This window comes from Patagioenas fasciata, chromosome 23 (genome assembly GCF_037038585.1).
Source record: "Patagioenas fasciata isolate bPatFas1 chromosome 23, bPatFas1.hap1, whole genome shotgun sequence".
Classification (NCBI taxonomy): Eukaryota; Metazoa; Chordata; class Aves; order Columbiformes; family Columbidae; genus Patagioenas; species Patagioenas fasciata.
Window position 1 is genome coordinate 4,388,092 of NC_092542.1, and position 16,252 is coordinate 4,404,343.

The 16,252-nt window shown below is 42.8% G+C and overlaps 1 protein-coding gene across 3 annotated transcripts in view; it reads right to left on the bottom strand.

Annotated features, from left to right (window-relative positions):
* Nucleotides 1–6,167: 6,167 nt before the first annotated feature.
* The window catches only part of DHRS3 (dehydrogenase/reductase 3), a 52,273-nt gene continuing 42,188 nt past the window's right edge, over nt 6,168–16,252 (bottom strand). For all 3 annotated transcript variants that reach the window (XM_065854901.2, XM_065854900.2, XM_071798239.1), the window contains 5 exons: nt 11,600–11,743; nt 11,216–11,335; nt 10,240–10,478; nt 9,089–9,214; nt 6,168–8,204 (listed from right to left, as the gene is read on the bottom strand). In XM_065854901.2, coding sequence (XP_065710973.1) covers nt 8,120–8,204; nt 9,089–9,214; nt 10,240–10,478; nt 11,216–11,335; nt 11,600–11,743 — 714 coding nt within the window. In that variant the 3' untranslated portion in view covers nt 6,168–8,119. The remainder of the gene's footprint in view (nt 8,205–9,088; nt 9,215–10,239; nt 10,479–11,215; nt 11,336–11,599; nt 11,744–16,252) is intronic.

Below are 16,252 nucleotides of genomic sequence, written 5' to 3' on the forward strand. Positions count from 1 at the left end.
CCACTAGGGTTTGTCTATAGAGAGTGACATGATTAAGAAAGCAACAATTCATGGGCAAATCCTGTGTTTTGCCGTGCTTGTCAAACCTGGAGCTCAGCAGTGGCAGCACCACCTCTGAGCTGTGGTCTGGGCTGTCACACGAAGGCTTCAGGGTGACCCTAGGGGTCACACCATCACTGCAATCATATATCGTCTCATTCTGTGACACTGGGCAAGACTGCACAACTTTATGTTTCACCCTTGCCCTATGTAAATAACAGAATCTGAAAGGCTCTGGTCGGGCAGGGTTTGCAGAGGTGTTCATCCAAATCTGCTGCCGTTTCGACACAGGAGTCTCAAATCTCCACTCAGCATTTGGAGTGAAGAGGGAGAACATGAGCACAGATGAACTGAACCCTGCCCAGCAGCAAGCGCAACCTTCCAGCTGACGCACCTGTATTCCCAGGGCATTCATTCTGCTCTTTTGCTGCACTTGCTCACTGCCCACATTTAAGTGGTAGTACAACTTTATTCGTTTTCTCAAATGAACTAGAGGTGAGCATGCAGCAAAACAAACTCAAAGAAATCATAATGCCATTCCCCTGATGTCAAGAGGTCACTTTTATATTCATTAACTATATTCCGGCTCAGGACAGTGTGATTTTTTTTCCCCCTGACAATCTAAGGCTATTAGAGAGGTGAATCCAGTGAAAGAAACAAAACCAAACTGTGAATATTTGCTGCTATAAGTAAAAGCAAATGCACTTTTGACACCATCCCAAGTTAGGTTTTTTTTCCTGTGAAAACGTCTATAAGCACATTTTTGATCACGAGATTGGACTGTGTCAGGAGAACGCATTGAAGTATGCATTTGCATTAGTACTGTTGCCAGAAGCCATCTCCCAGTGATCGGCAGACATCCTGGAGCCCCTGGAAAGCTTTCTGTGGGATTGGAAGGCATCCAGCCAGGGGAAAGCAAAGCCACCATGTCATTCGGATGGCCAGTTCCACAGGAAAACTATACATTAATGAATGGCAAACACTCAAAGCGGTAGTTATGGTGAACAGCTTGCAAGCGAATCATTGGCCGAGAACCATTAAGTATATAAAGTATTTGATGAATGCAATTTTGAAGTAAGCCTACTTAAAAATAATCTGCTGAAAGAAAACAGGCTAATTTTACAGCAAGAATCGCTGATGTCAAACAGTACTGCTAGCTGTAAAGATCACCAGAATATAGTGTTCCATCCAGCCTTAAAGCCCATCTAACATAGTATGTACTTCATACTGCAAAAAGACACTTTAAGGTATCATTAGAACAATCTGTTTTAATATTCCTGAATGGTAAATTATCAGATTCTCTGCACCACATTTCCATTATTCAGACAGACGGAAAGGGTTCATGTGCTTTACTGGCTGTTTGTTTTCTACTTCAGTACTGATCCACAAACACCACTAGACCTGCAGTTCAATTCTTTGTCCCAGAAAGTGGGAATGTAACACTTGAACCTGCCATTTGCACTCTGAACTTTTCACGCATTTTCTGCTCATTTCAACAATCCCTGTTTTCTTCTATTGCTTGACTTCTGGCTTATGATTCCTCCTTTAACCATAAGGTGATGTTCTGGTCAACCACTACCTAACAGTCCTTCCCAGCTCCAATTCAAATCCTGTACGTGTTAAAAAAGAACATGCAGTTCTCAGCTCCTGAGGCAGAAGGAATGCCAGCTCCTCTTGGTACATTTAATGCTTTAAAGGAAGCTAATCTCAAAGATATTTAGGGCGGTTTGCTGTGTTAATGTGTGAGAAGGTGTGGACACAGGTGAGACTGCCCCAAGGGAAGGCGCCGAGATGAATAATCTGCATTCTGCAGATTGCACAGCATTCTGGCTCAGAAACTTCCCAAACACAGGCCTCCCCAAGAGGAACAATTGGAAGAGACAGGCAAAATGATGAAAAATGAAGTGATCAGCAAAAACCAGACCTAATATAAGCCTAAGTTAAATAAACTCAGCGTGGCTGCTGTGGCTCATTCACAAGAAGGTCTTCTCTGAGAGTTCATTTGCAAGAACTCGGTTCACTGAGGAAGAAAGACTGAATGAAACTTCCTCCGTTGGGTGTGATTAGGAGCATTGGCAAAGCTGATTGAGAATATGAAGAGGTTTTTAAAGGGAATTACTGAAGATTACAATGGCTACCTAGCAGATCACATCACGGCAAATGTGACATCTCCAGCCAGAAAGCATTGGTACTCTTAAGTACTGGGCAGAGGAATTGGAAAGAATTAAGATCATTTTCTTAATTGACTTAGGGAATGAGCTGTCAGGAGTATTTGTCTGAATTAAGAAACAAATCATAGTTTTTACATAAGAAAACTTATAATTCTGTAATTTGTTTGAATGGGTATTGGGAAATCTATTTTTAAAACTGGAGTGAAGATGCATTGAGCCTCTCTGTTTAAAACAACCAAAAAGAGGTCAGAAGGCTCCGCGCTATCAGCCTGTAATGATGGAAGCAGGAGGTTCTATTGAATGATGAAATGTAGCTGTCGGTACATGACTCCTCTGGTTTTTAACATATGTAGCGACTTATGCTACAGGACATCAACGCTTGTTTTCTTCCAAAATTACTTTTCTGTGTCAGCATCAGATCCCTCCTGAAGAAGTTCGAGGCCATATTTCATTTGATTAACATGTTTGTTAAACCTCAGTTATACCAACAGGTCAACAGATAAGCTGAATGCATTTGGGGGTTCAAAAGTATTATAGTAGTTGATGTGGGTAAAAATCCATTTTGCAATAGCAGACAGCTGAGAAACATGTCAGATTGCTAATACTGCATAATCTAGAATAGAATATTGAAAGTCACAGACAATTCAGTGTTGTGCTGGCTATTTCATTCTTTAAGCTATTTTTTTCCCAAAAGTTTCTTGTGGGAACATAATTTGAAATCAGTTTGTTCAGTGATTATATTTACCTCAGCTTTCTACGCAGTCTTCCTCTCTACAATACAGAGACAACTCTTTCAGATAAATAAGATTCAATTTAAAAAAAAAAAGGTAACAGGAAAGTGAACCACATCTACCTGGTAGCACGAGGTCAGCACGACTACTGACACAAGCCAGAGAACCACGTGGCCTTGTAATACCCAGGCAGCTGGGCAGGAAAAAGCGAGCGGTGAGTCAAACTGACCCTTCTTTGTTCGGACATACATGGGATGCTTTCCCTTCCTCAAGAAAAACAAGAGACAGCAAACAGTAACTGGTGTAGGTGTATTGGAGTGTTGAGAGCCAGCAAGCTACAAAGTTAATGGACTGCTTTTTAGGGCATGGTGACCCATAGGAGCGAGCATAAGTGACAACACGCTTCTTTTATAGACTTTGGATTTGGATGGAAATCACATGCTTCTATTTTCATGTAACTTCAGGAATATAAAGTGGTGTCTTGCCTCTGTTTACGGTCACCACACTCCCCCTCAGACTGCATCTATCCTCTATTTTGTTTCCTCTTGTACTTACTCTTTGGTCACTCTCAAGCTCAAATTCGAGTGCTTTCTCCCTTGTTTAAGGAGGAACTGTTATTTCCTACATTTATGCAGAAAAAACAGCATATACACTTGCCTTGATTTTTTTTTTCTGTGTTAATATGTCACGATGCCCATAGCCAAGGTGAGGACAAGGAACTGACAAAGGTGTGAAAATAGAAATTGTCTCCTCAGAGGTCTACACGCTTCTCAGTTGTATCCAGTCCACACAGGATGGATCAGTAGGTTTCTGCTAAAGCACCAGCTCGAGGGATTTGTTACAGAAACACAAGAGGGTGTTATGTTTCAGGAAAAGATGACAGGAGCGGGGGAACACTCTGCCTTCCATGGTACTGGCAACACTCAAGTTGTGTCCTGCATCTTCCATCTGTGGTACCTCACCCCATCAAAACAGAGTCTGCTCTTCCCTCACACGTTACCCTGCTGATCTGACTCTCCTCCAGAATACAGAAAGGTCATTTCTGTTGGAGCTGTGAACTCCATGAAAGGATCGAGGAAAGGTGCTGAGGTGATCTCAGTAGAACAGAGGGGCAGTAAATCAGTCAGAAAAAAGTGACTGAACACCAGATAAAAGAGAATGAGTAGCAGGGAGAGGGTAAAGTCCTGGTTTTCTCCATGTCCATCTCTAAGTTAGTCACTGAAATCTGTGAGAGAGGCCCGCCACCATCCACATCGCAAAATCTCCTTCAGAAGAGCACCCTAAGGAAGATGATTTTGTTCACTAGAGAATGGAACTGCTGCTTGTGAGTGAGGTCTCAGCAGGCTGAGCAGAACACCAGGTTGAAAGATCTGAGCACCGGGGAGGTAAGAGCTACAAAGACAGGGCAGAATATTCTGATTCTCAGGGCTGTTGGTCATTTGGTGAAAAATTCAAAAGATTACATTTGACATAATCTTGCTTTACCCCCAAATTTATGAACTAGTGCTGTCAAAAAGGTGGCTGTCACCCAGATTAAGTTTATTAAAGCCACATGAAGAAATAAAAACAAAAGAGATGATCCAAGGTCACCCTGTATTCTTTTCTCAATGGTTGCATTTCAGCTAGAGGAAAACACAAGGCCAAAATAATGTCTGCTAAAACCAGATATGTTCTGTTTGAAATGAATGCACCCACTTAGGCTCCGCTTGCATTAAATCTGTTACCGGATTTTTATGAGATTTGGCAAGTGCGAAGCTATCTGTTAATATCTGAAGGTGGGAGCGTCCAGGGAGTTGTCTGAGAGGCTTGCAAGACTTGATCTGATCATATCCACCCACACTAATTAACACATTACATAAAAGCACAACAAGTTTCTCCTTGCAAACATCAGAATCACTTGCCCGGGCACTTTCTGTGAAGAACTATGGGGATGGACTCTGTCACTTTTTAACCTCAACAGAACGAGGGATGAGTAGGTAGGGTATAGTTCCCAGTGTCAGGGCTCACTCCTCCTCCTGTGTAAAAACTATAAGGGGTCTTCTACTTCTTCATAGATCGGAGCAAGTAAAACTGGAAGAGCTCAGCTAATTTCATATGAAACTCCCGTGACCTGCTCCTACAGCTTCACCTAGATTCCTCCAGCAGGATAATAAATATATAACGCTGAGTTAGATTTACTCCAGACTCTTTGTATGACATCTGGCTTCAAGATGGTGGCACTGAAAAGTGCAGTAATGACATAGGAAAACAGAAGGAAAACAAAATAATTGTGCAGTGGAAAGCAGGAGGCAGTGGAGAGAGCAGGGAAAACCAAACTTAAAATAAGTCAAAGGGCGGAAATTCCTTTGAGAAGGCCTTAGGCTTCAACAAAGCTTGTCCATATTTGCAGCGCTTCAAGATTACCCAATACTAACCTTATGTGAAAAGGGACAGTAAACCTCAGCGGGCATGCCAGAGGAGCCTTCTGTAAAATAAATAAAGTCTGCAAATGTACGCATCCAAATGTGCAAGTAACTGGATGGAGAGAGCATTCTATCTTGTAACACTCAGGAGAGAAGAAACCTCTTACTCAACTCTTCCTCACTATCTGGAAAAGCAAAGTCAATGTTTTCCTCATTCTGTTTGCCGCATACCTCTCCCCCGCTGTGACTGCTATTTGACCTGCTGGCCGCTCAGAGACCCTGAGGGAAAGAGAGAGGCAAGTCTGTGTGTGTAGGAGAGTGAGATGACAGTCTCAGCTCTGTTCTGACTTGTTTATGTTCATTAGAAAGAAATCAACAGCACTTAGTATGTAAAACAACCTCTGAAGACAGGAACAGCTTTTACACAGTGCAGGAAAAGAGCAGATTCACCTAAGAGACAGGATTTGGGGATGAATGTGGAGTTAATTTCAATGTGTGCACTAGTTTTTACCTCACTTTTGCCTTAGGATGTCATTAATCAATAGAATCTCAGCATAAAGGTTTAATTTAAGGGGACACTGTGGGGTGCCCTCTTTCACCAATTCTGTTTGCTTTTGCATCTACAAGCCTGACTGTGAGTAATGAGAAACTAAAAAGGCTTAGAGTGCATAAAGGGAGGTACATATAACCATCCCGTCCCCTCCCGAGCATCTCTTGGTAAATATGGTACCTTCAGTATTCCTGGCAGATCCTGGAAGGGTTCTCCCTTCATTGCTCTTGTGTTTTCAATGAATTGGCTTTCTTCTCAAAAAACAGACAAAAAATAAAGCTGAAAGTATCTATTAGGGCAGGCATCAAAATCACAGAGATCAAAGTTTCTTTTTGTCCTCTCCAGAGAACCTCAGACATCTAGGAATTCAAAACAAAACTCCATGGTAAGAAACCTTTCCAAAGCTGATATGCTCTGCACTGACGCAGATCCGAGAGCTCCTCAGCACACCCATGCAGGCACAAACACTCACATCACTGCACCTGGGCCATTGGTCTCCATCCTACACGGTAGAACCAAAGGAACATCTCAAATACAGCTCACAGCTTTTCTGCTGTAACTCACATCTCTCTCAGGAGGTGATGGATCTCACCAGAAGTGATGCATTTTGGCATATGGGTTTTTTCCCCTTCTAAATTTTTGTATAGAGCCTCTTGTTTAATGAACAAATATTGCTTTTCCTTTCTTTAGCATGGTACCATTTGAATTTGCTGAGCTTTTGACAAACATTTAGGTAGTCAGACTTACAGCTTTTGAGGTAGGGAAACACTAGGAATATCTGCTTTGCAGGCCAGGTGTACCTTGAAACTGTGCAGCTTGCCCCAGGTCACACAGGACATCTACTGAAAAGCTTGAAATTCAAGTCAGAAGCCCTAAATTCACTCCTTTCACCACGTGCTGTTCCTTGAGGCGCTTCATTCAAGTGTTCTCCTGTCAAGCTTGCTGCTTGCCTGTACTGCAATTATATTAATTCCTCTTTTAGTAGCGTTCCAATGTGTTTCAACTACATTACTATGCCTAGTGCTGCATACTGCATCTGGCATAGGAATTCAGTGTTGCTTTTACTAGGCTGTCGAAGAGAACATATCATTACAAAAATAAATAATGTCTAGCTGCTTCTGGCATTTCAGTCCGAGCAGTATTTGTCACTTTTGGCTGCTCAATGCCTGATTCAATGCCCCCAAAAAACAACGGGTATATTCCCACTTGAATTCAACGTGCATTTAATCAGGTCTTTGCTAACTGTGCTTCCAAACTTCACATTGCATGAGCACCACAGTACTGTCTCTTCTATTTTTAGAGCATTATTCCACTTACTTCACTGTGCAGATTGGTACAATGGATTTTCCTCTGCGTGGATTATGTCAGTGAATATGTTTGTACAAGCAGCCTCTAGTTTTAGTTCTAGATTTAGTTCAACTCCAATGTGATGCTGCCTACATGCATGGCAATCTGGGATTAATGCTAAAAATATAGATATATTTTATCATAAATGAACAAAAATATTCAGAAAGACAATTAAATTTCATATATGAGTTCAGTGACAGAATCTTCCACTATTCAGACTGTCTGCCCTTCTGCCTGAGCACTCCTCTCCAGCCTTCCCAGTAAGACAGCTTTCTTGGGCCCAGCACAGTCCTTCCAGACAGAAGTCCCGGGTGGCCTTTAACACATAAAACATCGCTCCGCAGTTGGCTCCTTCCCTAGTATGAGTGGGGCACAGCTTCATCAAGAGACGTCAAGTGAAGGGAAGGAATCTTCCATTAACTGTCCATAACTTTCAGTTCTTCCAAGTATTTTAGAAGTTCCCCATTCAAAAAGCTGAAATGAAACCAGTAGCAGTTAGTAATTGCAGTTCCCCTGAAGAGCAGGGATGAAGTGTGGGGTGTGATGTGCTGCCTCTCAGCCGAGACAGCCTACAGACAATTTAGAAACAAAAATTACATCTTAAAACCATAAGTAGATTTAACAATTGAACTCTAAAGAATTAAACATCATATAAACATTTCACACTTTTTTGTTTTTCTTTCCAGAGGTCCATAGTCTACTCATTCAGTCCTGTGCAAAGGTCACGTTACTATGGATATGACCTGCAAGAAATGTGTTGCCTCAGAGCAGTGCAAGTCACATGAACAGGCGACGAGCCAAGACTGCTGATTCACAGTGCTGTCAGGATTTTCATGCTTGTGTTGGCTTCACTGAAGAACAGTCCTTGCACCATCAAGTCTATGTTCGCCCTTTGAAAGTGTTCATGCAGGTGTAGCTCCCAGAAAACTTGTGGATTTCTTCAAGTGCTGCCTGAGGGAGAATGCTGCAGGAGAAGCAGGAAGAAGATAAGCAGACCAGACAAACCTCTTTGTCTATTCTAACAAGAGGATGTGTAAATGTGTCGTATACACACATACATAAGTACATATATTCTTAAAAATCAGCTAGTGAGAGCACACAGACAAAACATGTGTCAGCATCCTGCTATGAGTAGGCCTAAAGGGAGAAAGTTGTATCAAGTCACTCTTTCTCTACAGAAATAGTTACCCAAAAAGGACTGCGAAAACTGTACCTTGGGAGACACAATCATGTTTTATTCCTCTCAAATATTGTGCCGAATCTTGCACTCTGAAATAAACAAATTTAAAGCGAGTTCTCCATTAACTTGCCATCTATTTGTGCCAGGCACATGGCCTCATCATACGGTATGCATATAGATCCAATTTCCTGACAGCTACTGTACTGTACTGTAAAATAAACGATGAATTACAATAAAGGAGAAGGAGAACAGCCCTGTATAATTCAGTCTGTAGAATTTCTGGGAACTTTTGAGAGTATCCCAAATTTTACATTTAGAGCAAAGCATTTATTGTGAATTATTTTTTCTGGTTTGAAATGCAATATTGTAATTATTTTCCACAGAAATCTCACAGCCTTGTTTCAGCTGGGTTTTCCAAAGGCTTTAGTGCAAACTCTCATGCAAACACTAATTTAAATGTCCTTTCTCTTCACTTGTTTCAGGATATGAAGTTGGGCCTTTCTTTCCTTAGGGACTTTAAAATTCATGTCCTAATCATAGATGGTTATTTTTAATCGTTTCATTGCTGTAACGCAAGCAATGCTCTCTAAATCCTGTTCTGCCTTGGTGGACAGACACAGAGGACCGCAAGCCAAGCTGCGCTATTGCTGGGCAAAGGAAGTATTTACCTTTTGAGGATGACAAGAACATGCATTGTCCAGGGAAGGAGCAGGAAGGCTTGGTTCATCTGAACGGCTTCTACTGTCCTCCTAGCCACTGTCTCTGGCTTGAGAGGAGGAAAAAGATTAGGGAACCTGAATAAATAAAGTAAAAAATAAGATAATTATTTGTTAATCAACCTCCTTCTTTAAGATATCACCTTCCAAGCCCTGTTGCTCACTAAGCTGGTACTGGTTCCTGGCACTCGAACATGCCCCAAGCAGGCTGGAGGGAGCAGGAAGTTGCAGTTCCAGCCAGAAAGCTGGAGAGCAGAAAGCCCAGTTCCAGCCAGTACTCCTGGGTCAGCTAAATGGTTAAGAACGTTTGTGCCTTTAGGGTGAAGTGGCAGACTGCATTTGGAACCTTAGTTCGGGGATTTTCTTAAATTGTATGCAAACCAATATGAAAATGCTGTCTGTTCAGTGTTGTTTTTCCTCTTCCTTTCTGTTGCTCTTTGCTTGATTCAAATTCTTGACAGGTGAAAGACAAATATTTTCCCTTGTTGCTTTAAATACCAAACATAAAGCTTTTCCCAGCTCAAGCAACAGTTTGACACTGCATGTTTTCTTGACTAATAGAGCATAAACTATACAAATATGTTATTTTGTCCATTGTAAAAGATTAATTCGGTCAGCCATTAGCCTTTGAATTTAGCTTGTTCTCTTAGATCGAGGTAAAAAGGAGGTACTGATAGCCTTACTTCAGTAAGTGGCTGTCTTTCTTTTCAGTGGGAAAGACTAAAGAATTTCAATGAATAAAGAAGGAATCCGTGCTGTTAATTCTCAAGTAATTTGTAGACTGTTCCTTTTGAATGACCTCAGTTTTCAGATTGCCTTCCCTCCCTCTCTAGAGGCTGCACATGGCCCAAATACACTCAGGGAAAAAGAGCTTACAGATTTCTCCGCAGAAGCAAAGGTCTCTCAGCACAGACAGCCTGTATGAATCCGCCAGTAAACTGAGGAACCAGTCTGATGGGTCCCAGGTGGCCTAGAGTGACCCTCTGTTCCCAGGCAGCCAAATGAGACATCAAATTCTCTTAACTAAATGAAGCATTAATTAGGAGTGTATTCTGATGATTCATTTAAAATGAGATGCTTTCTTCTAGCTCCCCTGGACTGACCTGATTCTCATGCCTTGAAACATCTCCGTGCTGGTGTGGAAGGGCAGGACTGTTGTGGCGTTCACCCCAGGACAGTCGAGCAGCCCCAGGGTCAGGCTCTCCATAAAGGCAAAGGACGAGGCTTTGGAGGTGCAGTAGTCAATGGCTCCAGGGATGGCTGACAAGGCCAGGACAGAGTTCAGGCAAACAATGTGTCCATTCTGCAACTCCAGCATCCTTGGCAGGAATGCTTTGGTGGTCTGAAGAACAACAGAGCGGAAAAAAAAAGGTTTGCTCAGCAGAGATACAATAAAAACAGTAGTTACTGGGAAAAAAAAAGGTGACATGGAGATAAGAAGCTGAACTGTGCTGTTCATTGTGCTGGGAAAGGAGCGGCAGAGTACCTTGTTGCTTTGTCATTTTCCGAAAGATTCTGAACAGGCAAAGTTTGTGTAGAAACAAAACCAAATCTCCCCTAGCACGTAAGGAAGCAGTACCCACAGATATAGGCCATGAACAGGATGCTTTGAATGTTTAAGAACTTCTTGCAGAGGACAAAGTCTTCAACAAAGTAAGGAAATCACAAGAATCTCTTTTTAAAAATTCATTCCTATTATCTAATTTGGAATGGAATGAGTTTCACACCAGCTTCCTTCCCCGAGCAATGGAGTCTCACTCTCCTCTGATGTTCCATGTACAGAAAAATAGCTTCTGTGAGCTCTGGCTTTCTCAAAAGAAATCAGATGTTTTTCTGGAAATCCCAGAATGCGGATACATTAGCATCAAATATTGTGTTACTACTGGAAAAATTAATTTTTGTAGACTTCTTTCCTCTGGCCTTTGCCCCTCACATTGTTTGTTCTGTCTCCTTTTCATGTCAGACTGATTTTACCAAACATCATTTAGAAAAGCTTTGTAGCAGCCAACAGTTTACTGGCAGTAATCTGTCACTCTCATTCCCAGTTCTGAATACATGTGACAGAAGAGCTCGTCTTACCCAGAACTGGCCCAGGGTGTTTATGTGCTGTGATTTGAGCAGTGCGTCATCATCGCTGTCCATCAGGCTCTTACCATGGACCACAGCAGCATTGTTCACCAGGATAGTGATATCGCCCACCTGCAAAAAAACCAAATGACTGGTTACAACAAATATCTCTCCTCAAGAATCAGCAGTCACCGTTATATCTGAATATCTATTATTGCCTAAATACATTTATATTTTCATAGTTTTTGACATTCTGGCCTATAGGCCTTGTAACCCTTCTGGATCACTTAAAACAGGTAGCTAGACTTTGTGCAACACAATCTGGATGGTCATCCATCCATCCTCATCAACCGTTCCTAAATTCTACCCAAAACCAGCGTTTCCACAGCCACTAACCTTTTCCCGCACAGCTTTGGCTTGCCGATAGACCTCCTCTCGATTTCCTACGTCGCAAATGAAATAATGGCATTCCGTCCCCATCGTCCTGATTTCCTCTGTGGTCTCCTTCAGGCATTTCTCAGTTCGACCCCACAGGATGATCTGCAGCGAAAAAATCTTTTGTTACAGTCAAACAGCTTCTGCTTCAAATCTAAAATAATTAAAACATGCTTCTAACTTCAACAATTTGATGAACATCTTTGATGTGTTTGCAGTGCCAGCCCTGTTGCCCTGTTTCATTTAAGACTAACAATGTTTTTCTATTAGATGGGGATGGGACTTGAGTATCGTGCTGGTAGCTGTATCGCACTGCTGATGTTATTTACAAGCAACACAATAGCTGACACAAGAAATCAGATCTTTAGCCTAACATGACAAACACATGAAACACTTGGCAATTTTCTGTATCGTGACATTTCAAATCTATCCCTGCTTTTGCTATGCACACACAAAGAGAAATTTACTCTAAAATCCCAGACCTTCCTGTATATCTGGTATGTTGTTTTGTTCTTGTTCTACATTTGGAGACAAGATCTGCTCTGCAGTAAAACATCTTTTTTCAGCATAGCATATGTAAGTATTTGCAATGCTGTTTGCAGGCTGGTGCCATGGGTGCATTTCAAACAAGACGTTCATCCTAATGCAGACATTTAAAGCGAGCAATTTCAACCTCTTAGCAGGATTGGATCAGTCAAATGAGACGCTAAAAAATTAACCCACAAGTTGATGAGTGATGGAAGGCAGGAGAGGCAGAGAAATAAGGTGTCAGACAAGGGGAGGAAGGCAAGAAACTGCCCTCACGTACGTAGCACTCTGGGGTTTCACACTGCTGTTGCAAAATAAAAAGAGGAACCCTTACTTCAATATCTTTCAAACATCCATACAGCCTCCTGTTCCCAAGAGCTGCCACCGATGCACTGAGGGTCAGGAAATATATGGAAGAATAGTTAAGCAAAGGACGACCAGTCAAAGGAACATCTGTCTGTGATGCAGCTCTTGGATATAATATTTTTTATGCCCCAACAGTTACTTGGGGACCTTTAATATCCTACAGGCAAGTCTTGCAAGGTGAACCCTTTAAAACCTGGGCCACCTGGGGAAGACAGAATTTGCTGGTTATCCTGCTGACAGCATTCACTTCAGTACTGATTTTCTTCCCTGGGAAGTTTCCGTGTCCCTGACACTGTTCACACTCAGGTGAAGGCACCAGCCTGCGTAAAACAAAAGCAGTAAATAAAAGACTATTCTTTCGTGAGAGGTGAAAGTTCCCTAACGACACAGTGGGAAGTGAGCTTTCCTGCCGTAATTTCTGCTACTTTTTACAGATGGATAAAACTCTCAACTCAATACAACAGGCTTTTGGTCCAAATTCAAGCTTGACTGCTCCTACAAGATCATATGAGACTTTCAATTTCTCTCTTACATCTGGCCAAATTAAATTGGCACAGGCTTCCCTCTGGCCTCCGAGGAGATCAGATCTGACGGACAGACAAGACTTTTAGTTGCTGCATCAGCCTCATGGTTGAGGCTTCTATTGCTGCTGAGCTCGATCCTTACAGAGGGCTTTGGCTTTGTGTTTCTGTGTAGGCAATTGTTTGCTTGTAGCAGTTTTCACCAATGTTTTTCTAGGTCCTTATTCCACTATTGCCTCCTGAGATTTTCTATCAACCTATTCATCAGTCCTTGGTTCTCCTGAATTCACCTCCTTCTGCAGAATTCGCAATTTGACAATTTGCTGTTTGGCTCTCATAAGGTTGTATTATGTGTAACATTCTCACTAAAGCATTCAACTAGACAGCTCAAGAGCTGGGGACAATCACACACATTCTCAACGCTCCTGAACAAAAACTCTTGGTCCTTGTTGAGCTGATGAATGACAGGGCTCGGACCTGCGTTTTGCTGATGCCCCACGGCCTAAACATGGGCAGTTGGCACCTCGCTTTATATGCAAGCAAGCATGTATTTTATTCTTTGCTCATTCAACATCAAGAAAGGGACCATGTAGCTTCATCCTGCCCTAGTCAGGACTGGAAGGCTCTGCATTTGTAAGGACTCTAGATCTGCAGTTTGGGAAATGGTCCCTTCTACTAGGAAGCACAATTGTCAACATGTAGACAGGGCTCTCAGAGTCTGGTCTGTGTCTCCTTTCCTTTTTTAGGTTTAATTCTAAATTGGCAATAAGTGTGTCCCAATTGGAGGCTAAGTCCTGGAGAGAATGACACTTACAGACACAGAAATTCCTGTCTGGGACAAAGGAAAATGCCGAGGAATAAGGGAGAAAAGAGACACAGCGTTCCTTATTATGCAGCCTGTCAGGATGTTGCGCAGCCACTCATTCACAGTAATTTAATGGTGGATAGAGGAATATTTAATCTATATTTCAGATAAGTTCTTGGACAGACAGTTTTCCGTCCTGGAAAGAATCCAGCCCCTATTTCTTCTCCTCCTTCATCTCTCACCATCCTCTCCCGCCTGCCCCTCCCTGCTGCACTAGACACGCTCTCCTTTCCAAAAGTTACTGACCAGAAAATTGTCGAGGGCAGGAGCCCAGCGAGGCGGTTAATCCCCGCTGCGGCAGACCTGCTCCTACCCCGGGGTTACCTCGGGGTGACCCCGCGCTTGGCAGTCGGGAGGCAGGTGGAATGTCAAAGCAATCGCTTCTGCTCCAGGCTGCGAGCGAGAGGCGGTGAGAGCCCTGCAGCAGCAGGGTTGGGGTCTTCCTGCCACTGGACATGGAAAAGACCAGATTTATGATGACAGAGGAACCTAACACGCCCTCCTCTTAATTAACTTTAAAGTAGGCGAGGGCTGTGACATCACAGCTGAGGGCAGATTTTCCCAGGATTTTTGCAAAACAAACCTTATCTCCAGATCTCCCCTCTGGCAAGTCCCATGACTCCTTATCTGGCCTTAGGAAAATCATCGCAGCCAGAGTGGCAGGCTCAGTAGTGCTGCATCCTCCACTCCCAGAGGACTCGTTTAACTCTGGACTTAATCTGCTAATGAGACGTGAGCTGAGGTCGGAGGGGAGGCAAAGGGAAGGTTTTAGCTGCTGTTGTACCAAGGCAAGACTTTCTACAAGAGGCCTGCGCTGCCTACTTGCCAAAAGCCCCAAACCTGACTGCAGGTTTAAATCCTGACTTTCACCATAACACGAGTAAGTAAGAGTTATGTTTTTGACCACCGCAAAATCAGATAAAGCCACTAATTTATATAAACTGGTCTAGATTGAAGCTGCTATCAACCACAAAATACACACATGACCAATGCTTCCAGAGCCTTAAGTACATTACTGGTGCAGGAGATGAGGCTGGAGCTAATTTTACATCGTTTACGAGGCTATTCAACTTGTTTGGTCCAGTTTTATTGCTAGCACAGCTCAAGAACAGCAGCAAAGGAATGTTGCCCTTTTCCATCGTCAATTAATTTGGCACGGTATCTTCAGCAAACCCGCTGTGCTAGACTTTCACTCCAGTGAACTAGACCAGTGTTGGAAAAGTGTCCCACAACAAACGCATTTCTGAGACTGCACATGTGCCATTTCTCAACGCTTCCCTTGGACTATCTGGGTTATATTTTAGTGGAGTTGTTTACCCTTAGTCTTTTCCAGCACAACAACGTGTATTGAGATTAGCAGCTATAGCTCCCATCCCAAAAGTTCCAGCATGTTGCGATTCATGAGGCAATTCTCTGTATCAATTTGAATACACTGAAAGATTAAAGCGTTGCAGAGAGACAGGGACGTGCCCTTCCTGCCTGATCTCATCATTGCTGCCTCCACAAATCAACCACAACCACAGATCAGCAGAGATAGGAAGTAGTTGGTAGGTCAACACATTTCATTCCCCCTTTCAACCTCCCTTCCTAGCCCAGTGAAACAAAAGTTGCTCTGTTTGAGTTGGTCTCTGTAATTGCACAGCCTGCCACCTTTGTTCAAACACAGAAAGCCTTTCTACACCTAACACTGAAAGTCCCTGCATACTTTTAGGAAGTACAAAGTGTAGATAATCCACTGAAGTATGTCAGTCTTAGCCCCATATATTTACAAAGCCTGGTAGTACTAACTCACAGTTGGTCCTCCAAAGAAATGCATTCCAGTGTGTCCCGTAATCCCGGCGGAGTTTTGCATATCGTGAGAACAAGAGGCTCAATTAAATCCTAGAGCCTCCAAAGCTGTCAATGGTGGAGTTTTCTCCTCCACCCCTTCCCCTCTCTTGCCCCAGGGCAAACGCAGACAAGTCCTTTCAGGAGTTTTTCGTGGGAGAGGCAGGAAAGACAGATTACTGGGGAGCGAAAGGTGCGGCCCTTCGGTGTGAAAAGCCAATCTTGGCTTTAGAAGGAAAAAAGAACCTTTTGATGCCTCAAGTGGGTCAAAATACTTAACCCAGCCCCCTTAGTGACACTTCTATAAAAGTGAGCAAACAAAGCAGGCCAGTGGCAACATTTTCTCCATTCGCACAGTGGAAAGCGAATATCAAAGCTGCAGGAAAGATTACAGGTAAGAACGGGGGAAATCAAGAGAGTGAGCCCATTTGCCTATTTTACACACAAACTTTTGTAGATTAGTATTTAGAAGCTGTGAAGACATTAAGCCATAAGAAATTCAATTAA